The following is a 25,365-nucleotide window of genomic DNA, read 5'->3' on the forward strand; positions in this document are numbered from 1 at the left end:
GCATCCAACTACCCAGCTTGAAAAAAAATTCATGCTCAAAGTCCGTCTCAGTGCCAAGATTGATTGCCTTAATGAAGGAAGCAACTCGAGCAAAGTTGAAATCAGCTCCCTTATACATTATTCTGACATGGTGTGAAGGAAGCGACTCGAGCAAAGTTGAAATCAGCTCCCTTGTACACTATTCTGACATGGTGAAAATGCAGCTAGTGGTTGCTTGTAACAGCCCAAAATAGGCAGAAAAATTATCTAAGAATTAAAAAGAAATGGCATCTTTTACTACTTAAAAAAAGTGTCAACATTTGAAGGCAGAGTGTGGTGCATGGTGCACTGGGTGGGAGGACTCTTTAAGGTATTTGCAAAGACCAAGATCTTAAGTTCAAATCCCACAAATTTTCATTTTGATCGTGTCATTTATCCACGTATACATGCTCTATGAAATAAGAGTGCCAAATTCTTTGTTTAAAGTACAATCGAAGGCATTAATTCCCTGGATAAAGTTGATGCATATAGAATGATTAGTCCAACGGCTGGTGTCTAGCAGTAAGGGTGAATGCATGATAATACCCCAGTTCAAACCCAACTGAGCTTGCTCCCGTGCAGATCATGCAACCAGACCCTCCAAGACAAGGCTGGGTACAAGTCCCGGGTGAATTTTGATGGAAAAAATCCCCTCAGACTCTGACTTTTCAACCTAATGGCTTTCCAAGTTTGATGTGAAGTACAGATCCTCCACTGTGAAGTATTTCCTATTTTCCTTTAAAAAGAAAACATTCAGTACAATGTACTAATCAACCATATCTATAATGGCAACATGGTCACAGATTAAGATAATTTTACATCTGTGAGAAAGCTAAAGAAGATTCTGTTTTATCATCATTGATGAAAAACTCTTTATTTCAAGTTCATATACCTTTTCTGGTGCGTGTTGGATTAAGATTACCTGGTATACTTATTTTAGAACAACTTAAAGGTAAGCCCCCAGTTCTGGTGCAAATGAAAGGAATATGCTATTATTTAATTTTTCTAGAGCAAAAAATATATGATTGTTGTTAACTTGAATTCGAACCTGATGCTATAATTCTGTTGCTGTTGCAGGCTTATGTAGACAGAAGTGATTATGACAATGTGATTCGAGCATTGCCGTACTTAAAAGTCAACAGAAAAGCAACATAAATTATCAGGCTCTGATGCGTATCATTCTTCTTCGGAATGATTTCTTTCATGGAGGATATGTGTAATCTCAAATGTCGACTACCTCCTACCTGTACTGTATTGAATGTGGTTTTAAATTACAATTACTACCTTAAATTCAAAATATGCCTTTGCAGGAAGAGATTTGTGGATTGTCTTGTTTAATTTGAGAGGATTTTGCAGTCCCATCTTTTTTATCTTTTCAGTGTGGTTGAAAGTTAAGCCTAATGAATCTTTACTTTCCGTATGTCGCCTTGCAACTGACTTTACTAGTGAATATTTTATCTTGCGTAACTTAGAGCAGACTATTCGTTATGGCTGCAGTCATGCCTTCATTGCAAAGAGAAATCACCATTAATTGTATATTAAAACCTAAGTTGCCAAAATCAGTAGATTTACAAACGGATTCTGGGTATGAAATGTCCAGAAATTGGAACGACAAGGAAATGTCTGCTGAATCGTCCAAGGTTCGGCATTTTTGACGTCGAATGATTCCGCCAAACACTTCCTGCGCGATTTTGTCCTTGATATAGCATTTGCAGAACAACTCTAGGGCTATTGCAGGTGTCGGTTGACTTTTGATTGATTTTTCAGCTATTACACTCCGATTTTGGACCAGGTAGCAGCGAAACATTGAGAAAAATCCATCGGGAGTTCTAAGTTTTTGTTGCTGCGAACAGGGACGCAAACAAATCTTTGTCGCCATAGCCCGATATATCTTAGTAGTGGGTAGTGGCATTATAAGTTTTTATTTATTTTTAATTGTTGCAGAATGTTTTGAATTTATGGTAGTGTGCAAACTTTTTCAAACACCATCATCGGAGTAAGATAGGAACATTTCTTAATATTTTGAATATTATCAATATGTAAAGTTTGTAGTTATTGTACAACATAAAATAAGTAGATTTAAGTAGAACATTCACCCTTATATACAAGAGTAAAAATGTTCAATAATAATTCTAGGGCCAAATCATTGTATAATGAAAAATCATGTTACAATATGTTCAATCATTATTTCAAATTTTTCATTTTAAAATTTAATATTTAAAATTAAAAAAAATTTGATCATGAGATCACTACGAGGGGTTTTATCTCCAATATAAATGTTCAATAATAGGACATTAGTTGGGTTTATCGTCACACTATGTCAATAACAGCACTATTTTTACTTGTATGACTAAATTGTAAATACTATTTTTAAAAATATTTTATATATAATATTGAAATATTGAATAAATATGTCCAAATTTAAAGCTTATATAAATTTAAACTTGATAACTATTAAATTTTTTTTTGTTGCAATTTTGTGGGAATCATAAAGCTTGCTTGGGCTTTTTGTAAATTGTTCAGTTTGATTTGTATTCCAAATTTCAAATTTCTTTTTGCAAGCTTGTTGCATGTGGAGATTATCATAAAATTATTACAATGGAAGCAAGTTCTAGCTTTGTTAATAAAAAGAGGTTAGACAGAATTGACTTGAGATCATCCTTTTGGAGATATGTAAAAATGGTATAGTAGGTTCTAGGTGATCGGACATGTTTGGGTATATAATGGGTATGGTTAACAGTATATAATTTCATATGATTGGGTGAGAGCCTATTTGTGCATCAATTTTGGATTGGGAGTTTAACCTTATCTAAAAAGACTTGGTGCACCTATTTCAACATATAAAATAGTAGAATATATTAAAAAACAAGAGGAAGTAGATGTAAGTGTTGTTAATAAAACAAGGCATCTTTTGGGAAGAGGAGAAGAAGGGGCTCATAAAGGCCACCTACTTATCAATCTGATACTTAGTGTTGTCCTTGGTATTGTAGTAGAAAGTCGTCATTTTTTGGTAATAATGAAAACAAACCCAATAATAAAAGATTCAAACTTTCAAGAGTCATGTCACTTCTTGCTTTTTACATTCTATTGAAACATTGGAGAAGTCATTCCTTTGGTGATGAAATCTAAGGAAGGTTTAAAAAAATAAACTTGGGAAGAAATAGTTGTTTCTATTCTAAAGATCACAAAAACATGTGAGAGGAAGTTACCCACACTTATTTGGGATTAAAAGATAGTGATAAAATAACTAACCAAATTGAAATGTGAAAGGTAATTTAAATACTCAATAAATAGTTTTAAAATATATAAAAAAGAGCAAAACAACTAGAAATAAATAGGTTTCTTTATGTCATTCTATAAAACTACAAGACTAGAAGATTTAAAGTTTTATACATTGGCTTATGAGAGAATTTTCAATTTTATTCTTTAGCCAAGAAATAATGCCACATTCAAAGAGTTAGTCAAAGCACAAAACAAAGAATATCAAAATAAGAAATGCACAATGCCATTAGATTGTTCTTGATTTTTTATTTTTTTTAAATCATTTAAATTGGACTTGATACATAGAATTTTTTTATTTATTGATGATAATATGTATTTTATTAATTAAAAAGTGTTAGAATATTTAATCTTTACTTGGCGTAAGTTTATTTGTATTTAGTTTAGGATATTCTTTTGGAATTCTTACATGTAATTTGTCCTTTAGTACATGTGTGAGGACAAGTCATTTATTTATTTTTTCTTTATTAAGGAATATTAGATTTCCTTCATAAGAGGATGTGGACATGGCACACACATTTTATGAATGGTGGCATTCATAGATTTGGGAGTTATTGTAACTCCTCTCCTCATCTCTATTTAAGAGATGTCTCCTCTCTCATTTCTTCTTAATGACATTATTGTAAAGAGCTTCTTGCTCTTTCTCTCTTTCTCTCTCACTCTCATTTTAGGCATTGGCTCGTTCATAATATCACAAGGGGTTTTTCTTTGCTTTTCCCCTTTCAAAAGTTCTTGTGCCTCCTTCACATTTGGGTGATTGCTCCAAGGTTTTTGCATTTCTCTTGGTAACATTTACTTCATCAATAAATTTACTTGGATTTTGTTTTTCTTTTCTTGCTCTTGTATTTCCTTTCATGGTATCAGAGCAGGTTCTAATCCTTGTTTCAAGATGAGATTGATGAAGGTTACCATTCTGTGGAGTTCACCTTCTTGGAGGCATTCTTGAGAGGAGAAGAAGTTCTTTCTCTAATATTTTCTATTGTGCAGGTTTTGGTTTCAGTATTTTTTTTTTTCATCTTGTTAACAAGTTTGCATGCAGGTTTAATCTTTTGAGATTCTAGTTTAAAACCTAAGTTTTTCAATTTTTCGAAGGCTTACTGCCAAATTTTAACCTCATTATTTTCCTACATTCATTAATTTATTCGTTTTGGAAGGCTTGCCGCCAAAGTGTTTTTTGGTTTAAGTTTTGGTTTTGGAAGGCTTGCCGCCAAAGTGTTTTTTGGTTTAAGTTTTGGTTTTGGAAGGCTTGCCGCCAAACCCATCTTTTTATAATTTGTTTTGGAAGGCTTGCCACCAAAACTAATTTATTATTAATTACATTTCTGATTCACTTGCAGATTTTAACTTTTTTCTTGCTTGCAACTATTTTGATTCAATTTGTTCGAATCTGCCATGCAGTCCTACCATCTTTATTTGCAGGTGTTATTGATAAATAAAAAGGGTTTATATTGTAAGAATAATTGATTGTAGCGAGTTATTATAATTTCTCTTTAAGGCAGATATAATTTATTCTTTATTATTTTATTTCAAACCTTCTTTGTATTTAAGCATTTTGAAAATTTGAAATCTAAAATCATTTTCAAAGTACTTGTAAATGATCCCTAACTGGCAATTATTCTTAACATTATAGAGACAGAGAGGTCTCTGTGCTCTCTCTTTATTACGTCTTTGCCCATTTTCTTTTCACTGTTTCCTTTTCTCTGCGTGCTCGCAGTGTAACTCTCCTGCCTGAATCCTCTGTAACATTTGTCTGTCCTTACTTCATTTCTACCCAAAACGCCTTTGTCAATTTTTGTTATTCATTGCATGCAGGAGCTATTATTTTTTTCTTTGACCGTTACATTTCACACTGAATTCTTATTTCATTAGTCTTTAAAAAAAAAAAAAAGTTTTAACCTTTTTTTCTATGCGTACAAGGTAAACTTAAAGTTTTATAATTTAAGTTTAAGTTTTCTTTAATTTTAAGTTTTCCTATTCGTATAAGTTTTAGTTTACTTTATTTTAAATAAAAGTTTAAGTTTCTTTAAGTAAAGTCTATTTAAAGTCTAGTTAAATATTTATTTTTAAATTTTTTTTAAAGTTTATAAGCTTTTTAATAAAGCTTTGTTTCTTTAAAAAAAAAATTCATATAAATAATTTTATTTTATTATTATTAAAATTTAAAGTTTTGTAGATTAAATTAAAGATTTTTTTAAATTTAAATTTGTTATTAAACATTTGGAAATAATATTTTTTGATAAAAAAATTTTAAAAACAATTTTTTTTTTTTTAAGAGTTATTATTTCAATTTTATATAAGGAAGTTGGTTTTTGTCTTTTAAAACCTAATCATTATTTGTTCATATTTATTTTGCAAACATGTCTACTTTAATTCTTGAAATTTAGTTAAATAGTAGTAATTATCATTCATGGAAAACACATATTTCTTTCATTTTTTGTTTCAAGCACCTTTTGGATGTTGCAACTGATAAAACCTTTGAGCCTACTACAACTGCTCCTCAAGCCGACCAAGATAGATGGAAGGCTCAAAATGAGGAAGCACTTGGTTTAATGGGTATTTCAATGGTTCCTGATTTGTATGTTCTAATTGGAAATTGTACAAAAGCGTATGAAACTTGGGAGATTTTAAAAACAACTTATGATAGCTCAAATGAATCCCGAAAAATTCAGCTTCAAGATCAACTCGAAGATCTCAGGTATACGGATTTTAAAACCATGGATGAATTCTTATTAAAGTTTGATTCAATTAATAGTCAATTAACTGGTTTAGGAGTTACGCTAGTTGATTTACGTTTAATTCATCTTATTCTTAAAAAATGTCTTCCTTGTCAATTTCAGCAATTTATTACGAATATTCATGCTCAACTTGCTATTCCTAGTTTAGCTACTCAATTAACTTATGATATTTTTCGTAATTTATTAAATCAAGAGGAAGCTAAATTAATTCAATTTGGTACTCTTAAAAATAGTGAACATACTTTTATGTCTAAAAATCATAATAATAATAATAATTTTAGATCCAATAATAATAATCATAATCATAATAATAATCACAAGTCTTCTAATTATCAATCTCATTCTAAATCCTATTATAACAATTCTCATAATAATAATCATAATAATTCGTACAATAATCAAAGGAATAATTCTCAAACAAGACCCCATTGCACATATTGTGGGAAAGATGGACGTATTACTAATAATTGTTTTAAGAAGCAAAATGGTAAAAAGCCCATGAACCAAAATAATCAAAATAATCAACAACATAAACCTCATTATAAGAAAGGTAATAATAATGGTAATTCATCTCGTCATGCATTTACATGTACTTATAATGTTTCTCAACCACTTGAGTGGATTATTGATTCTGGTGCATCTCAGCATGTTACCTCTCATAAAAAATGTTTTGAATCTTTGCATCCTGATTCTTCTAATATTCCTGTTCAATTAGCTAATAATCATAGTTGTAAAGTTGAAGCTATTGGTGATGTGAATGTTCCTAATGGGAAATTACATGATGTTCTTTATGTTCCTGAATTGAAATCAAATTTGATTTCAGTTCCTAAACTTTGTCAAGATTATAAGACTAACTTTTATAGGGGCATGTGTTATATCATTGATCCAAAAACTAATCATGTTATTGCTACTGCTAAAATGGATAGTGATAACTTATTCAAGTTCTATGAATTTGCTCCTACAAAGTATTCCTTGCTTACTACTATTGATTTTACTATATGGCATGAAAGACTTGGCCATCTCAATTCTGATTATATTTCATTGATGCAAAAAACAAATATGGTTGATCGACTGCCTAGTATTGCTCCTTCTCAAATTGTTTGCAATGGTTGCATGAGTGGTAAGATGCATAGGGAACCCTTTCCTCGTGGTCAATCTTGGAGGGCATATACTAAATTACATCTAGTTCATAGTGATCTCTTGGGTCCCATGGAGAATCCCTCCATCCAAGGTTCAAGGTATGCTATCACCTTTGTTGATGATTTTTCAAGGAGAACATGGATATATTTCCTTCATAGTAAGGATCAAGTGCTTGATGTGTTTACTGAATTTCATATGTTTGTAGAAAGGCAATCTGGTTCTAAAATTAAGATTCTTCGTACTGACAATGGAAGAGAATATGTCAATAATGCATTTAATGCTTATTTGAAATCTTTGGAAATTAAACACGAGCTTACCGTTCCTTATACACTACAACAAAATGGTGTGGCGGAACGGAAGCATAGGACAATTGTTGAAATGGCTAGATGTTTATTACATGCAAAAAAATATGGATTACAAGTTTTGGGCTGAAGCTATGGCTTGTGCAACTTATTTAATCAATAGAACACCTACCAAAGCCTTAAAGGATAAAATTCCTGACGAAGCTTGGTCTGGAAGAAAGCCCAATTTGTAGAAATTAAGAATTTTTGGTTCCATAGCTTATGTTCACAAACCTAAGGAGAAAAGGAAAAAATTAGATGCTAAATCTTCTCCTTTTATTTTTGTTGGTTATGATAAAAATACTAAAGGTTATAGAGTTTACAATCCTATTACTAACAAGGTAAAAGTTGCAAGAGATGTTTGTATTGCAGAAAAAGGTATTCATGATTGTTCTAAAGTGGAGGATGATGAACTTTTTCAAAGCAAAGTTGTGCTTGTGGAGGACCAACCTCCTTCTCTTAACCCTACTCCTAATGCATCTCTTTCTATTCCTTCTAGTGATAGTGATGATGATAATAATTACTCTACTCCTCATGACTCTTCTTCTAGTGATGAATCCATTACTTCTAAAAGAAGACCTAAATGGTTTAAATCTTTAATTCAAGATAGTGATGAATACTTATCTAGAATGGATAGACTTCAAGCTAGAAGAGTTAATTATTATAATTATGCTTTAATGACTACTATTATGAATTCTAATGATCCTAAAACATTTGATCAGGCTAAAAATCAACCACACTGGCAAAAAGCAATGAAGGAAGAATATAATACTTTAATTTCTAACCAAAGTTGGGATTTAGTTCCCTTGCCTCATGGTAAAAATCTTGTTTCTTGCAAGTGTCTTTATATAACTAAATTGAATGCTAATAATCAAGTTAGTAAATTTAAAGCTAGATTAGTTGCTAGAGGTTTTTCTCAAATTGAAGCATTAGATTATACTGAAACTTTTGCTCCTGTTGCTAAAATGCCTACAATTAAACTTGTGCTTGCTTTAGCTTCTAGAATGAATTGGCCTATTCACCAAATGGATGTTAAAAGAGTTTTTTTTAATGGTGATTTACATAAGGAAATTTATATGTCTCAACCTCCTGGTTTTATTAAAGAAGGTCATGCACACTTAGTTTGTAAATTAAAGAAATCTATTTATGGATTAAAGCAATCTCCTAGGGAGTATTATTCAAAGATTAATGCATTCTTTCTTTCTCAAGGCTTTATTAGAAGTAAAAATGATTCTAACTTGTATATTAAACATAGTGAAGATGATATTATCATTATTATCTTGTATGTAGATGATTTGATTCTTACTTCAAGTTCCACTACTTTGATTTCTGATATTAAGTTTCAACTTAATCAAAAATTTCAAATGACTGATTTAGGTCTTTTACATTATTTCTTAGGAATACAATTTTGGCAAACCTCTAAAGGAATTTTCTTATCTCAAAGTAAATATGCTCAAGATCTCATAGATAAGTTTAAAATGAATGATGCTCACCATGTTTCAATTCCTATTGAATTAGGCACTAAGTTAATGCTTGATATGCAAACTCCTCTTGTTGATCCTACTTTGTATAGACAATTAGTTGGAAGTTTGAATTATTTAACTCTTACTAGGCCAGATATTGCTTATAGTGTTGGTTTGGTTTCAAGTTTCATGTCTAAACCTCAACAAACCCATTTTAAAGTTCTAAAAGAATTTTAGGATATATTAAAAGAACTATTAATGTAGGTTTGTTTTATGATGCAAATTCTGATTTTACTTTAAATGGTTTTACTGATTCCGATCTAGGTGGAGATCCCAATGATGGGAAATCTACTTGTGGTTATTATTTTTTTGTTGGTTTAGGAGCCATTTCTTGGAATAGTAAAAAGCAACAATCTATTTCTCTTGGATCCACTGAAGCTGAGTACAAAGGATGCACTAATGCTTCCAAAGAAGCCTTGTGGCTTAGAAGACTACTCGAAGATTTGGGTCTACCTCAACACGAACCAACTCCATTGTATTGTGACAACCAAAGTGCCATTGCCTTGGCTAAAAATCCAGTTTTCCATGCAAGGACAGAACACATTTCTCTCCAACACCACTTTATTAGAGAACAAATTGAAGACAAGCAAGTTTCACTCCTCTATTGCAAGGGGGAAGACCAAGTTGCAAATATTTTGACCAAGCCACTTTGTAAAGAAAAGTTCCAATTTCATTGTAAAAATCTTGGATTACAACCCATTGAAGGGTTTGATGTAAACTCCCCAAATAAAGCTTAAGGGGGGGTGTTAGAATATTTAATCTTTACTTGGCATAGGTTTATTTGTATTTAGTTTAGGATATTCCTTTGGAATTCCTACATATAATTTGTCCTCTAGTACATGTGTGAGGACAAGTCATTTATTTTATTTTCCTTTATTAAGGAATATTAGATTTCCTCCATAAGAGGATGTGGACACATGGCACACACATTTTATGAATGGTGGCATTCATAGATTTGGGAGTTACTTTGTAACTCCTCTCTTCATCTCTATTTAAGAGTTGTCTCCTCTCTCATTTCTTCTTAATGACATTATTGTAAAGAGACTCTCTCTCTCTCTCTCTCTCTCTCTCTCTCTCTCTCTCTCTCTCACACACACACACACACACACACACACACATTTTAGGCATTTCCTCATTCATAATATCACAAGGGGTTTTTCTTTGCTTTTCCCCTTTCAAAAGTTCTTGTGCCTCCTTCTTCACATTTGGGTGATTGCTCCAAGGTTTTTGCATTTCTCTTGGTAACATTTACTTCATCAATAAATTTGCTTGGATTTTGTTTTTCTTTCCTTGCTCTTGTATTTCCTTTCAAAAAGTATGTAAATAACAAACAAAATTAGGGACTTGCCTTGTAAATTTGCCACCATTGCTATCCATTGTCCAAGCCTACTAGAGTATGAAAGAAATGTTACAGACAATATATACCAAAACATAATAATCGAGTATCAAAACTAGCCATTAAGGTTGACACCCAACTAACATTGCAACACATATTTATCAAACAGAGCCCCCCACCACTGCAAACAACTACAACTACCCAGCCTAAACCTTTTCCCCTTTTCCAAGTCCATTTTCCCAGTAATCTCCTGGGTCAAAGTGCATACCTTTGATGTTTTGCTACCTTTTGTTCTCCCTAGCCATCCCCAACTCTACTTCACACTCATGGACATAATTTTTCAACATTTCCAAGATGACTCGATCTTCCTCTCTATGAGCCTCCCTATCAAAGCCATCATTCCACAGAAGGAATGGGTAGAATTCAATGTCGCTATGTTCTGGAAGGATCCCCTCCCCAAAATAACGGTGCAAACCCTTGCCTGCCTCTGCTCTTGCAGTATGGATGTGAGTCCATGGGTAAAATGCTTTGGAACACAAGCTTTGGTGACCCACACCAACTCTTCTTTTGAACCAAACTCCAGCCCCCAAGCTAACCACATTGACTCTAAGTCCACATTTGTTCAGTATCAAAATTCAAAGGCCAAGTATTCCTCATCGAACAAAACATTTGGAATCTGCATAAACATTGGGTCACTAAATTTGAAAGTGACCTTCACAAAGAAGGCAGGCTGCTACTTAGTTGAATTTAGAGAGAAATTTGCTTTCATGATGTCGCACTCCCCTAGCTCATTGCACACCAAACACAATTTCGTTGGAAAAGCCGATGAAAATGGTAAGAAATATTGCCTTAAAACCACCATCTCCTCCCCCATCATATCATCCTTAAATATTCACGCATGAGATTGTACTAGTCATCTGACGCATAACTCACTTCCCGTAGGTCCTCGTACATCCCTTAGCCACCCACGAAATCCAATGATACTCTTATATTGGAGAGAATGTCGACAGTATAATTGTCTTCTCATCGAACATGGGAGATGCAAAAAAATTTATATTTTGCCAACTCCCTCTAAATGGCCTAAATAAACTTATTTAATTTCCATGAGGGGGCTTGTCATTTGGAAATAACATTTACAATGACTTTCAAATTGCCTTCTAGGTGCAAATTGTCAATGGCCAACTTCTTGGCCAAGCAAATACCCCCCAAAGTGGCTTGATACTCTGCCTCGTTATCAGTGCCATCTACCAACCTTTGAGCACCAAATGCCACAAGATCACCCATGCAATCCTGAGCCACCCAACCAACTCCAAAAAGGGCCAGGATTACCCTTTAAGGAGCCATTGGAGCTCACTTTGATCCGATCGACCTCTGAAGTATGCCAAGCCACTAAATTGGGATTCCTAATTACCAAACTTACTTGAGAAGGCTCATTAACGGGTCGACTTAATACACATAAGTTATAACCATTCAAAGTTCTAAACTAAAGTATATGATTTAAGTGATTATATTTGATCACTAGTGAAAAATCTAAAATAATATTCTAGTCTACTATGCAGAACTTGAAATTAGCTTTCCAATGCTTATAAGAAATCTAAAATTCAATACATGAGTTATAAGTTTAACTATTTTGAATCAATGGTTTTGTTTTATGAATTAAACCTCTCTAAATGAAATATTTAACTAATAAATCAAATGAAATTAATTTTTAACAAAATCTAAAATGTGTAGTAGTTAAATTATAGTCTTAAATGTATAAATCCATACAAATGCATATTACCGTAGAAAGAGATTGAAAATATTTTTTCTGTTAAATGTATTTGCTTGCTTTAAAATATGTCAAATTATATATGTTATTTTTAATGTCTTGGACCTTTTGGATTCAACCATGATATTCATTTCACAATAGAAAGCTCCTTATAAATTCTCACTTTTAAAGCTCTTTAAAAAAGAGCAAAGCTTGCAAGATTGGAACCACCAAAAACTCACAAGCATTGAGATTAGATGAAGATAATTGTATGTTTAATGTCCCCTTTATTTTGGCATTAGAATATAATTAAATAATCAAAATTAAGATGTGTTGTGACGTTTTCACACATCGCCCCATTGCAAATGGGGACCCCCTTTTTTTGTCTTGCTTTTTAGGGTAGGGTTTTGGCATCTTACGATTTTGTCTCCTATCTCTTGCCTTTGTTGTAATGTGGCGACTGACTAGCAAAGTACTGTACACTTAGCACGTATCCTCGCCGGGGTCTGGGGCTAGGCCAGTAGCCCCTGAGAAAAGCGGGGGTTCGGGGGCGGGAGCCCCTGAGAAATTTTTTTTGTTGTCGTTTTTCGTTGATGAAAACCAACATTGCAATAAAACCCTAAAAAGGCTGACTTTGTTTGTTGCCCTAAAAACGCATGTTATAAGCGGCTAGGATGCTTAAGGCATTGTAAGGTTGATGTATTGTTTTTGCTAGATAATAAGAAAGATTGGACGACTATGTATGGTGGATGTAACCCATTCTGGGTGAACCACGTTAAATCTCTGTGTTATCTGTGAAATATTTTATTCCTTTATCTTTTGTATTTAAATCTGCATATAATTGTTAGTTCATATTTGCTTCGGATCTACTTGAAACCCTAACAATTGGTATCAGAGCAAGGTTTTCTGTACATTGGTAGGACTTTCAGATTTGAGTGGGAGCAATGGAGGATTCCAAATTCAAGGTCGAAAAGTTTAATGGCCAGAATTATCAGTTATGGAAAATGCAGATGGAGGATTACTTGTATCAAAAGGATTTGTGGCGGCCATTGGAAGGAAAGGCAAAGAAAGCGACCACAATGTCAGATGAAGAGTGGGACATTTTAGATAGAAAGGCACTGGGATCCATTCGATTGTGCCTTGCACCATCTGTAGCATTCAATATAATAAAAGCAAAAATGACTGTAGATTTGATGGCGACATTGGCTAAGTTGTATGAGAAACCCTCGGCTTCGAATAAGGTATTTCTTATGAAGCGTCTATTTAATTTGAAAATGAGTGAGGGAGGATCTGTAGCGGAGCACTTAAATGAATTTAATACAATTACCAGTCAATTGTCTTTGGTAAAAATTACTTTTGCAGAAGAGGTTAGGGCTCTCTTGATTTTATGTTCTTTGCCAGAAAGCTGGAATAGCTTGGTTATGGCTGTAAGTAACTCTATCTTTGGTAAAAATACTTTGGTATTTGATGATATTGTTGGTGTTATCCTAAGCGAGGAAATGCGAAGGAAAAGCACAGGTGAGACTCCAACATCATCGGGTAGTGTTTTGAATGTGGAGAACAGAGGAAGATCAAAGGAAAGAGGAAAAGGCCCTGGGAATGAGAAGTCACGAGGGAAGTCAAAGAAATGACACTCTCAATCTAGAGGAAAGAAAGATTGCTGGTACTGTGGAAAGCCTGGTCATCTAAAGAAAGACTATTGGTCGCGAAAAAACAAAGAAGGAAACAAAAATGAAAATGACAGTAAGGAAGCTAATATTGCAAGTAATACTTTACAAGATGCTTTCATCTTATGTTTGGATAATGTTAATGATTCCTAGGTAATAGATTCTAGGGCTTCATTTCATGCTACACCCCATAGAAAATATTTTCTAGATTATGTTCAAGGTGATTTTGGACAGGTATATTTGGGTGATGATGAGCCCTGTCAAATTATTGGAAAAGGAAAGATAAAGATCAAGTTGCAGAATGGAAATGACTGGTTTCTGCAGGAGGTAAGACATGTTCCTAACTTAAGAAGAAATTTAATTTCTGCAGGGCAACTAGGTAGTGAAGGTTGCATAGTTACCTTCTCAGATAGTATCTGGAAGGTCAGTAAAGGATCATTAGTAGTAGCTAAAGGTGCGAAGGTAGGCACATTATATCTGTGTACTGGTAACACTTACTCTACCTTAGCTGCTACAGATAAAGTTACTGCAGGGACAACAACAATAGATGTTGCAAGAATATATTTGATAATGTGGCACCATAGGCTTGGGCACATGAGTGAGAAAGGGATGAAAATCCTCACTCCAAAAATCTATTGCCAGGACTAAAGAAGATTGATTTAGAGTTCTGTGAAAACTGTGTTTATGGCAAATAGAAAAGAGTTAGATTTCTCAAGGTTGGGAAAGAGAAGAAGAGTGAGAAGTTAGAGCTTGTGCATTCAGATGTATGGGGACCGACTCAGGTATCATCTCTTGGTGGCTCTTGTTATTATGTTATTTTTATTGATGACTCAACCAGAAAAACATGGGTATATTTCCTAAAACAAAAATCAGATGTTTTTGAAACTTTTAAGAAATGGAAAGCTTTGGTTGAGAATGAGACAGGAAAAAAGTTGAAGTGTCTCAGATCGGATAATGGAGGTGAGTATTGCAGCAAAGCATTTGAAGATTACTACTCCTTAAATGGGATTCGAAAGCATAAGATAGTTCCAGGAACTCCATAGGAAAATGGTGTGTTAGAGAGAATGAATAGGACTATCATGGAACGTGCGAGGAGCATGAGATTGCATGCTGGATTGCCCTTACATTTTTCGGTAGATGCTGTACATACTGCTGTCTATTTGATAAATAAAGGACCTTCAACCCCTTTGGATGGTGGTATTCCAGAGGAGGCATGGACTGGTAAAAAGGTAAATTATTCTTTTTTAAAAACTTTTAGTTGCGAAGCTTTTGTCCATGTTGATAAAGAAAATAGAACCAAGCTTGATGCTAAACCTCAAAAATGTACCTTCATTGGATATGGGATAGATGAATATGGCTATCGGTTATGGGATTTTGAAAATAAGAAAATAATTAGAAGTAGAGATGTTATATTCAATGAGAAGGTCATGTATAAAGAACAGATGCAGGAAAAGAAGCATAAATAGGACAAACAAGAATATGTGGTGTTGGATGAGATTCCTGAAAATGAAATGCCACAGGTACCTGATGCTCAGCAACAACAAATTGTTCCACAAACTCCTGCAAGTGTTAGACGTTCTACGAGGACAAGTAGACCCCCTGAAAGATTTTCTCCTTCTTTGTATTCTATTTTATTAATGGATTCTAGTGAACCAGAAGAATATGAAGAAGCAATGCAGGTAGATGCCAAACAACAGTGGGAGCTAGGCATGAAAGAGGAGATGGACTCCTTGATGAAAAATAAGACTTGGGACTTAGTCCCTTTACCTGCAGAAAAAAGAGCCTTGCCTAACAAATGGGTTTATCGGCTAAAGGAGGAGGAAGGAGGTCAAAAAAGATATAAGGCCAAACTTGTGGTAAAAGGTTTTGCACAGAAAAGGGGTATAGATTATGATGAAATATTTTCTCCAGTTGTAAAAATGACTTCAATTAGAACTATACTTAGTCTTGTGGCTACAGATGATTTACATCTTGAACAATTAGATGTCAAAACAGCTTTTCTCCATGGAGATTTGGAGGAGGAAATTTACATGTTGCAACCACAGGGATATGAGGTCAAAGGTAAGGAGAACTTGGTGTGCAGGTTGAAGAAAAGTTTGTATGGCCTAAAGCAAGCACCCCGACAATGGTATTTAAAATTTGATAGTTTCATGGCTGAACACGGTTATCATAGATGTCATTCTAATCATTGTGTATATTTTAAGAGGTTAAATAATGGTAGTTATATTATCCTTTTGCTTTATGTTGATGACATGCTTGTTGCTGGGTCTAACATGCAACATATAAATGATCTTAAACAGAAATTAGCCAAGTCATTTGCTATGAAGGATTTGGGTGCAGCTAAGCAAATTCTCGGTATGAGGATTACACGAGATAGAAAAAATAGAACCTCGAATTTGTCCCAAAGTGAGTATATAAAGAAGGTGTTGAAAAGATTTAACATGCAGGATGCAAAAGCAGTTAGTACACCTTTGGCTAGTCATTTCAAATTGACTAAGGAGATGTGCCCAAAGGCATAGGAAGAGGTTAATAAAATGTCTAACATCCCATATTCATCAGCTGTTGGCAGTCTGATGTATGCAATGGTATGCACAAGGCCAGATATTGCACATGCAGTGGGAGTTGTGAGCAGTTTTATGAGTAATCCGGGTATGGAACATTGGAATGCTGTGAAATGGATTCTTCGGTATTTGAAAGGAACTACTACGAAAGCATTATGTTTCAAAGGATCTAATGCTACTCTGAGTGGATTTGTTGACTCTGATCTGGTGGGTGATATTGATTCATAGAGGAGTACTACAGGGTATGTTTTTACTATAGGGGGAACTATAGTCAGTTGGATTTCTAGGTTGCAAAAGGTTGTTGCACTTTCAACCACTGAAGCTGAGTATGTTGTTGCTACAGAAGCCAGCAAGGAGATGATTTGGTTGCAATGTTTTCTGGAGGAATTGGGTCAAACACAAGAGGATAGCCCATTGTATACTGATAGCCAGAGTGCCATTCATCTTGCGAAGAACTCTGCTTTTCATTCAAGGACAAAGCACATTCAGCTCAGGTACCACTTCATTCAGACTGTTTTGGAGGAGGGTCAGTTACGGCTTGAGAAGATTCACACCAGTGAGAATCCTGCCGATATGTTCACGAAGGCAGTTCCATAAGAGAAGCTGATTTCTTCATCAGTTTCTGTTGGTCTTCTTGATTGATAATTGTGGAATTTATACCAGTCAAGTCCCAGTGTTTTATCTAGCAGATGTTGCATGTACAGTGGTGTCATGTAGTATCAGTCTCCAAGTGGGAGATTGTTCGGTGTGGAGCCTGATCAATCTCCAAGTGGGAGATTGTTGTAATGTGGTGACTGATCAGCAAAGTACTGTACACTCAGCACGTATCCTCGTCGGGGTCCGGGGCTGGGTCGGGCGCCGGGCAGGGGTTCAAGGGTGGTAGCCCCCGAGAAAAGTGGGGGTTCGGGGGTGAGAGCCCCCGAGAAAAAAAAAAAATTCGTTTTTCGTTGATGAAAACCGACATTGTAATAAAACCCTAAAAAGGTCGACTTTGTTTGTTGCCCTAAAAACGCATGTTATAAGCGGCTAGGATGCTTAAGGCATTGTAAGGTTGATGTACTGTTTTTACTAGATAATAAGAAAGATTGGACGACTGTGTATGGTGGACGTAACCCATTCTAGGTGAACCACGTTAAATCTCTGTGTTATCTGTGTCCTGTTTTATTCCTTTATCTTTTGTATTTAAATCTACATATAATTGTTAGTTCATATTTGCTTCGGATCTGCTTGAAACCCTAACAGCCTTCTCAAATGAATCAAGATTTTTTTTAAATTGGGGGTCACCAAAATCGATAAGTATTGGTCAAAAGAGCATTCTGATGCTACAGATGTGCTCAAATAGGTCAAAGGAGTAAAATCGCAATTTCCTGGGGTCAATTATGACAACTTCCTATTTTTTAGGAAAATTTATCTTTTTTCTAAATTTAGAAAGTTTTGTTTTTGGCATTATGGGGCCAATACAGGAACCTTCTTTTTTGGGTTGCTTTTTTCTAAAAATAGAAAGTTGCTTTTTCCTAGAAATAGAAAGTTGCTTTTATTTTTTTCTTTTTTTGGGATCGCAGGTGGTCATCGAGTCAGGAAAACATCAAGTCAAGAAAGTTCATCCAGATTAAACTAGGTGTGGAATCACTTTCAAATCTAGAGGATAATTTCCAAAAGCTAATTGAAGATCACAAAAATTGACTAAGTCTGGAACTTGAAATGAGGAATTCCTTGTGAAAAACATGAAGAATTCCTATCCATGGAAGATTTATTGTTTCATGATGAAGTCTGCCCTCCATACTTGGAAATATTCCTTGATCAATGACCAAGTCCACCTAGCATGATAGAAGAAGATTTCTTGTTTGACCTTGAATTTCACCTTAAGAAGGAGAAATTCCTAAAGCAACATAAAATTTGCCTTGGCAAACAAGGAAAATTCCTTGGAGCAACATGAAGTCTGCCTATGCTTGGTGAGGAAAGTTCCTCATGGCACATCCAAGTCCACCTAAGGAAAGGAAGGAAATTCCTTGTTGCAATATGAACTTCACTAAAGAAAAAATCAGAAAATTGATTGTGTTGATACCTTGGGGAGAAAATTAAAATTTTGGTTGTGTTTTAACATGGAAGAATCCTTAAAGCCACCCCATGTGCACCCTAGAGATTGGGAAATGTTCCTTGATGCATGATGAAGTTCGCTCTCCCAAGCAAGAAAATTCCTTAGCCAACACCTAGTTCGCCCTATCAAGATACATTTTCTAAGTATCCTAGTATGAACTCTGCCCAAGGCATGAGGAAAATATCCCATCAAGACTTGAAGTCTGCCCTAGCAAGCACAAGAATTCCCAAACTAAGATGAAGTCTACCACTCCCTAGTTAAAATTTCAAATCAAAATTGAGGTCTACCCAAGGAGAGGGTGAGAAAAATGGTCAAGTGTTGGTAATTTGAGAAGAAAAAAAAGTATGAGATATGAAAAAATAAGATGAAGTTCACCATAAGGAGAATTTTCCTAAGTGTTGAACATGGAAAAGCAAGATAAAGTTCACCCAAAAAGGATGGGGTAAAATTTGCCTAAGTGTTGAAAAGATTGCCACTAAGATCATAAAGCAAGATAGAAAGGGAAGGTTCAACTTAGAGTTCAAAACAAGACTGGATTTGTTCCCAACAAAACAAAAACAAAAACAAAAAAGGAAAAAAGTGAAATAAAACAAAGGTTGAATTCTCTATAAACATAAGCTTTGGTATTCTTTCAACTCACAAATTGCTTCTCCAAGTTAAAAGTTGGAGCTAAGGAAATAACTTCAAGGCAATTTTTCACAAGTACAAGGCAATTTCTAGGAGAATTTCGAAGCCAATTTCCACACTTGGAGACAAATTTGAAAGTGGTTCCTTAAGCAATTTAGGGAATTTTATCAAAATTATCAAGTTTACTATGGATTGAGGCCAAATTTTCATTTAGAGTTTCAATTTCTTTCAAAACTTCAAGAGTTCTTTCAATTGGAATTCCTATGATTTACACTTGCAGGATGGTTTTCACTTCAAATCATCTTTCTTTTTTATGCTTTTTAAGGGCAAATGCTTCAAATTCCAAAATTTTACTAAGTATAAGAATTATCCTTTGAAAATTTCTTCAAATTTTCAGTCTGGGTTGGAAATTAACATAAAATCCCCTTATTGTTTTTTAACTTAGAAAATTTTCATGATTTTTAGGTGGTAGATGTCAACTCAAGGAAGGATTTCAAGAAACGTGTAGATGAGGTTCAATAATAAAGGACCAAAGCTGGAGTCCAAGATCGTAATGGAATGGAAGAGGGTTGGGGATACCAACCTTGGCCATGTGGACCTTGAAGACTTCAAGAAAAGAAGAAGGCAAGGAAGTACTCCTTAATCCATAAAGATGGCACGAGATCTTGTTCAGTACAGGTGGTCATTCCAAAAGTTGACAAAGCAAAGAGGACATTACTCCTAAAGAGGAAGCCCATGAGTTGGAGGATTCAATCAAGGCCATCAAGGAAAGGCTAAGCAAAGGAGAAGAAAAGAGGAAACAATTAAAGTTTTCCAAGACAAGTTCTTCATCATAGTTGTCAATGTTCTTAAGTAGGAAACAGTCTGAGACAAGGACTTTGACATGGAGAACTTGAAGGCCAAAGTTCAAAATAATTTTTTTTCACTTCTGCAAATTCAATCCAAAGGCAACATTTCAGCAAGGCATCCTCTTTCATGTCCATTGAAGGTGGTTTTCGAAAGTTGGAAATTGATTGGATGGTCACTTTTGCCATGTGTGAAGATGACATGGACCTAATGGAGTACAAAATTGACATTTTGCTAAGTGTCCCAATGGAAGAGCTAGGCCCCATAATGACCAGGTTCATCGAATTCGCTAACAAGGATAAGGGATGCCCACTTCTAGAAGAAAGATGAATTTATTAGTTGTTTATTTCTCATTGGTTCATTTTGGATGACTATGTTAGCTTTTCCTAATTAAGGTTTAATTTTTTAATCTCGTTCATTGATCTTTAATTAATCTGGGCCATTTCTTTGTAATGGGGTATATAAACCCTCCTCCTCTCATTTGTAAAGGGAGAGATTTTTGAGAAATTATTGTAGTGATACTTCTTAAGTGCTAAGACATTGTTCATTGTTCAAAATATTGGTGAATCTTTGTCTACTTTTGCAAGTTAGCATGGTTTCTTGGTTCTCAACAGAATAGATTTTATTTCCAAGTTGTTAGATCAAATGAAGGATTTGATAGGATTGCTTAATGTGTAATTTTGTGTTCATGCTTTTTTAATTAGATGATTTTAAATTATTTTGCAAAGTTAGCATGAACCTGTAAATAAACTTAACTTCTATTACTTTATTCATTGTTCAAAATGTTGGTGAATATGAGTGATATGAAAATCTTTTGAATCCCTTAGAAGAGAGCACCATTCTTGTGTGGTTGTTGAATTTGGGGAAGCCTAAATTGGTTTTAATTTCACATTTGCAAATTTTGTCTCCCAAGTTCATAGGATTAGCTTAGGGGAGAATTATTTTCCTAAACCCTCATCCTTTTTCCTTTTTTAAAAGTCTTGGTGGAAGTAGGATTAAATAGAACTTATTGAGAAATCATTCCAAAAAGAGAGAGAAATTTGCAAGTGTTGAGAATTAGCAAAGTCCTTAGATTGATTTAGTCCTCAAACAATTATGTAAGTTCCCCTTGAGATTACCAGCAAATCACAATGAACCAACTGAGACTATCCGTACAAATTTGGGAACCTTGGAGTCATCTTTGTGATCACACAATTTAGTTGTTTAGCACATAGAAGATTTTGATCAAGAGAGAATATGATATCTCTGGGTATTTTATTTTGAGTTGAGCGTGCATAAAAACCACACCAACAAGTTGTCAAAAATAAAGTAAATTTAATGATGAATAATTTTAATTGTTTAAAAAAGTCATAACATTAATTAATTAATCATTAAACAGTCCTATTCTTTTTGGATCATTCATATTTAATTAATATGGTGCTAGATCGTGGATGTTTTAAAGTGACTTTATATCAATAGGAAAATATAAGAGAGTTTATTATTTATCATTTGCTAAAATTAAATATTAAAAAAGTGGGGGAAATTTGAAAAGTTTTTTGGAAGCCTCCTTAGAGAGTTATAAAAAGGCAGAATGGGGCTCACTGCAAATATGTTGGGTTTATTGATTTCTCTTGATGAGCTCTGAGACCTTCTGGCTTTTGATTTAGCAAGCCCTAGGACATAAACCCTTGGGTTTTGGTGGATTGGATGAAAAGCCAATTCCATCTTTTAGGTGGATTCATATTAGGATTCAGAGTGCACTTCATTATTGATTGTTGGAGGCCTCACCTTGAAATTTCATAGAGGATTCTTCATATAAGTCTATCAAATTTTTAAAGTCTCTTTTAGAAACATTTCACTGATTTAAATTGATAATTTAGTGGGAGATTATTGTTTGCTAAACTAGTATTTGAGTATTTGGCATATCCTTGAAATTGATTAGGTTGAATTGATTAATAAAATTCATGGGCTTTATTGAAGATATTTTGGCATTTGAACAACTATACCTAACCGCTTCAAATTATTTTTCTCTTTGATTTTGATATTGATGCTCCTACTTCTTGGGCAATTAGGAGTTCAGTTGATTAAATATTCGATATTGTTTTATGGCACTTGAATTCTATCAACCAATCGTCCAAGATAGAAAGGAGGTTGAGTTTCTTTTTGTAGGTTTAAAGGCCTTCACATATTTGGTGTGGAAGTTTCTTAAAGTTGGCACAACACATAGGGGTTGAGAGGAATAAATGAAGGCATATTAAAGGATGTATAGCCACCCTTGATATGTCTGAGTAAAAAAGAATGAGGTAGAGATTAGAAAGGGCATCGTGGAGTCTTTTCTAACATATCATTGCCTTTTCAAGTCTCCAAGGGATGAAGCAGTAGTTGGGAAATTTTTTGGAGAGTCCTAAAGCAAAGAGTGCTCCTTATCTTCTAACCACTAGCTAAAGAAATCTTCCTTAATTAAAGTAAGCACACACTTCAATATTTGGGGAATAAATAATATGAAGAAATCGATTTAAGTGTTTTTTAAGCTTGGGAAAGTTGTCACAACTTTTAGGAATGGTGTTCCACTATCAATAGGACTCCTTTAAAGCATTCAAATTATCCTTTGACGCAAATTGAAATTTATATTAAAGAAGAAAAAATAGCAGTGATGCTTTTTGAGGTGATGGAATATTTTATGTGTGATGTAGCTTTGGAGTGAATAATATTGTCTCAAGCAAAATATTTGAAGCTACAACAATATATGCAAAAGGGTAAGCACCTCAAGCACCACAAGTAAGACAAGTTGTTCAAGCAAGTTAAGCACCTCAAGAACCTTAAGTAGATTGATACATATGTTATATGATGATTTATATGTAATTATTTTTGTTGCAATAACTTTTCATACTGGAATGTGAAATGAAAGGTCGGAAGTTTATGACACTATTCATATGGTTTTAATTAAAAATATGTTCAAACAATATACGTTTATATTCAATTTTGAGCAATAAATCTACAATAAATAACTATTAATACCATTTCCAAATGAAAGCTCCTCACAAATCAAAGCAAGCAAATTGTTTAAAAAAATTACTCATAATGAAAAGGTGAAAAATTGAGCAAGATTTAGTAGGGGATATTTCAATGATGTTAGAGTAGTGCATCTTGCTAGCCTGAGGGATTATCAATTAAAAATTATTTTCAAAATTGTTTCTCATCATTTACAATTAAGTATTCATTATCTCAATGAGAAAGATAAAAACTTTTGAAGAGTGTATGAGAGAATAGCAACAAATTAATCAAAGACATGGCAAGAGTTTAATAAAATTGTGTGAGCATCAATGCAAGAATTCTTGAAGGCAACAAGAATGAACTAAGAAGAGGGAACCTTTTCTTTTCATGCAGAGGGCCCTAGGAGCCTAATCACATTTAAATGGGTAATATGATAAAGATTTTAGAGGAACAACAATAAGTCATAGAAGGAGAGATTGGAAAAGCGATAAAAATATTATCCAATTTTACCTATTTAGACATCACACTTGAATAGTGTGCTAAAAAAGCCATTATTTTTGTACCATCATTTTAGGAGGTTTGCAAGGAAACACAAGAGGATGAAATTGTTCCTGATGATCATAAAAATGAGGAAGAAGCTAATTCTTCGTATATTTATTTTAATAAGGTATGTGTATTGATTTTCACGATAATAAAGACATTGAAGAATCTAATTTTGCTAGGTCGACAACTAAGGAGTTTGGACAATCAACACATAAGATAAAACCAACACAGTCTTATTCCAATATAATGATACAACAATTTTAAGGGGAAATGAATCATATGATTGTCCTATAGGTGAGGTGTAAATGTGTTTTTATATTGGGGACCTACATATCATTATTGATAAGCCTTGTGAAGAAAGGGGTTCCTTTGAAGATCATAATGTTGTCCCACCTTTCTTACTTGAGGATTGTATGATATTTTCTAGTGAGTCAATTGATTTAGGTGGTGATATTGTTGCTATAGTTGATAGAAAATTATAAAATTAATCGTATCACACCCATGTTACTTTGATGAATTTAAACAAAGTCGTTTAGCATTGCAATATTTAAAGGACCAATTGTTGTTCAAAGAGGAAAAAAATGTCCAAGTGTTAACAAGGGTAGATAATACTCATAAACAGATAGAAGATCTTATTTGGAAAACTCAAATTGACAGCAGGCAAAAAGGAGTTGCAACTAGAGTCACTAATACACAATTACATGTCACTATTAAAGAAGCAATAGAAAAGATGAAATTTGATTACTTGCAATTTTTCATGGATAGGGATCTTGGTATCAAGTTCGTCGAAGACAAGGAAAAAGAGGTTGATGAACTTTGCTTAAAGATAAGTATGCCTCACTTTTGATCATACAAAGTAGAAAAATCATATATCTATTGCAACCACACCTATGTAAAAGGAAGGTAATATGACGGTTATGGAGATTGAGAAAATAGTTGAAGGCACTGATGAACTCCATAGATGATTTCAACATTCTTTGTACTAAGGAGATTCGGTGTGTTGATTAAGATCAAAAGGTACAACAAGAAAGTAAACTCTTGAATTTTGTTGATCAATCTTCAAATGATGATCTAATTTGTAGGCTCCATGGAAACTATAATAAGTTATGCAAGAAGATTTCATAGTGATACACTTGTTGGATCAATAGATACTAATAAGCATAAAAAATTAGAGTAAGGTGTGCTTGAAAACACCATTGAAAAGGATGAAGAAAATGAGGTATCTATGAGTGAAAACAATAGTATATTGTGACAATATATTGTCTTTGTATGATCTTTGATAATCATAAGGTGATGGATATGATCTATGTGGGTGACTTTGGTAAGGGGCATCACTTGGTTGAAGATTATATGGCCAAACATGAGGTTTTGTTTGTGGATCCTAGCTATACACCTAGTATGATATTTCACAGTGAATTTACTATTCCTTGTTTCATGAAGATTATCAGAAAAAAGGTTTGAAATTTGAATATTGGATGATGCATATATCAATTGCACCATTTGTCAGCTTGAACGCATATAAATATTACACAAATGCACCACAAAATAAACCAAATGTGCCACATAATAATTAAATGTACCAATCTAACTTGAAAATTCTAAAAAATTAGATTTCTTGCAAAAATATTGTTTGAATCAAGGACGTGGCTCCTAATGGACGTGCTAGAATGTGATGGACGAAAATGTGAATCAAAATAAAATAGATCAATGCAATGCAAGAGCCAATTTCAAACTCACACTCATTCAATAAATCTTGAGATATATGCATAAAATGAAATGATAAACAATAATACCATAGCAAATAACATATATTGCTTTGTTGTTTCTTTGATATTTTCTTGAATGCTTGATGTGTGGATTGCTCTTCAAAGTAGAATAACCATGATAGCACAATGATAGGGTGATAGCTTGTTATGCAAATGTAGGATTCC

The 25,365-nt window shown here is 33.9% G+C and overlaps 1 protein-coding gene across 1 annotated transcript in view; it reads left to right on the forward strand.

Moving 5' to 3' along the window:
- LOC131045744 (large ribosomal subunit protein bL35c) overlaps positions 1 to 1,377 on the forward strand; it is a 36,697-nt gene extending 35,320 nt beyond the window's left edge. Inside the window, exon 3 of the mRNA XM_057979337.2 lies at positions 1,096 to 1,377. Within this exon, the coding sequence (XP_057835320.1) occupies positions 1,096 to 1,173 (78 nt within the window). The 3' untranslated portion in view covers positions 1,174 to 1,377. The remainder of the gene's footprint in view (positions 1 to 1,095) is intronic.
- The last annotated feature ends 23,988 nt before the right edge of the window (positions 1,378 to 25,365 follow it).

This window comes from Cryptomeria japonica, chromosome 9 (assembly GCF_030272615.1).
Source record: "Cryptomeria japonica chromosome 9, Sugi_1.0, whole genome shotgun sequence".
Lineage (NCBI taxonomy): Eukaryota > Viridiplantae > Streptophyta > Pinopsida > Cupressales > Cupressaceae > Cryptomeria > Cryptomeria japonica.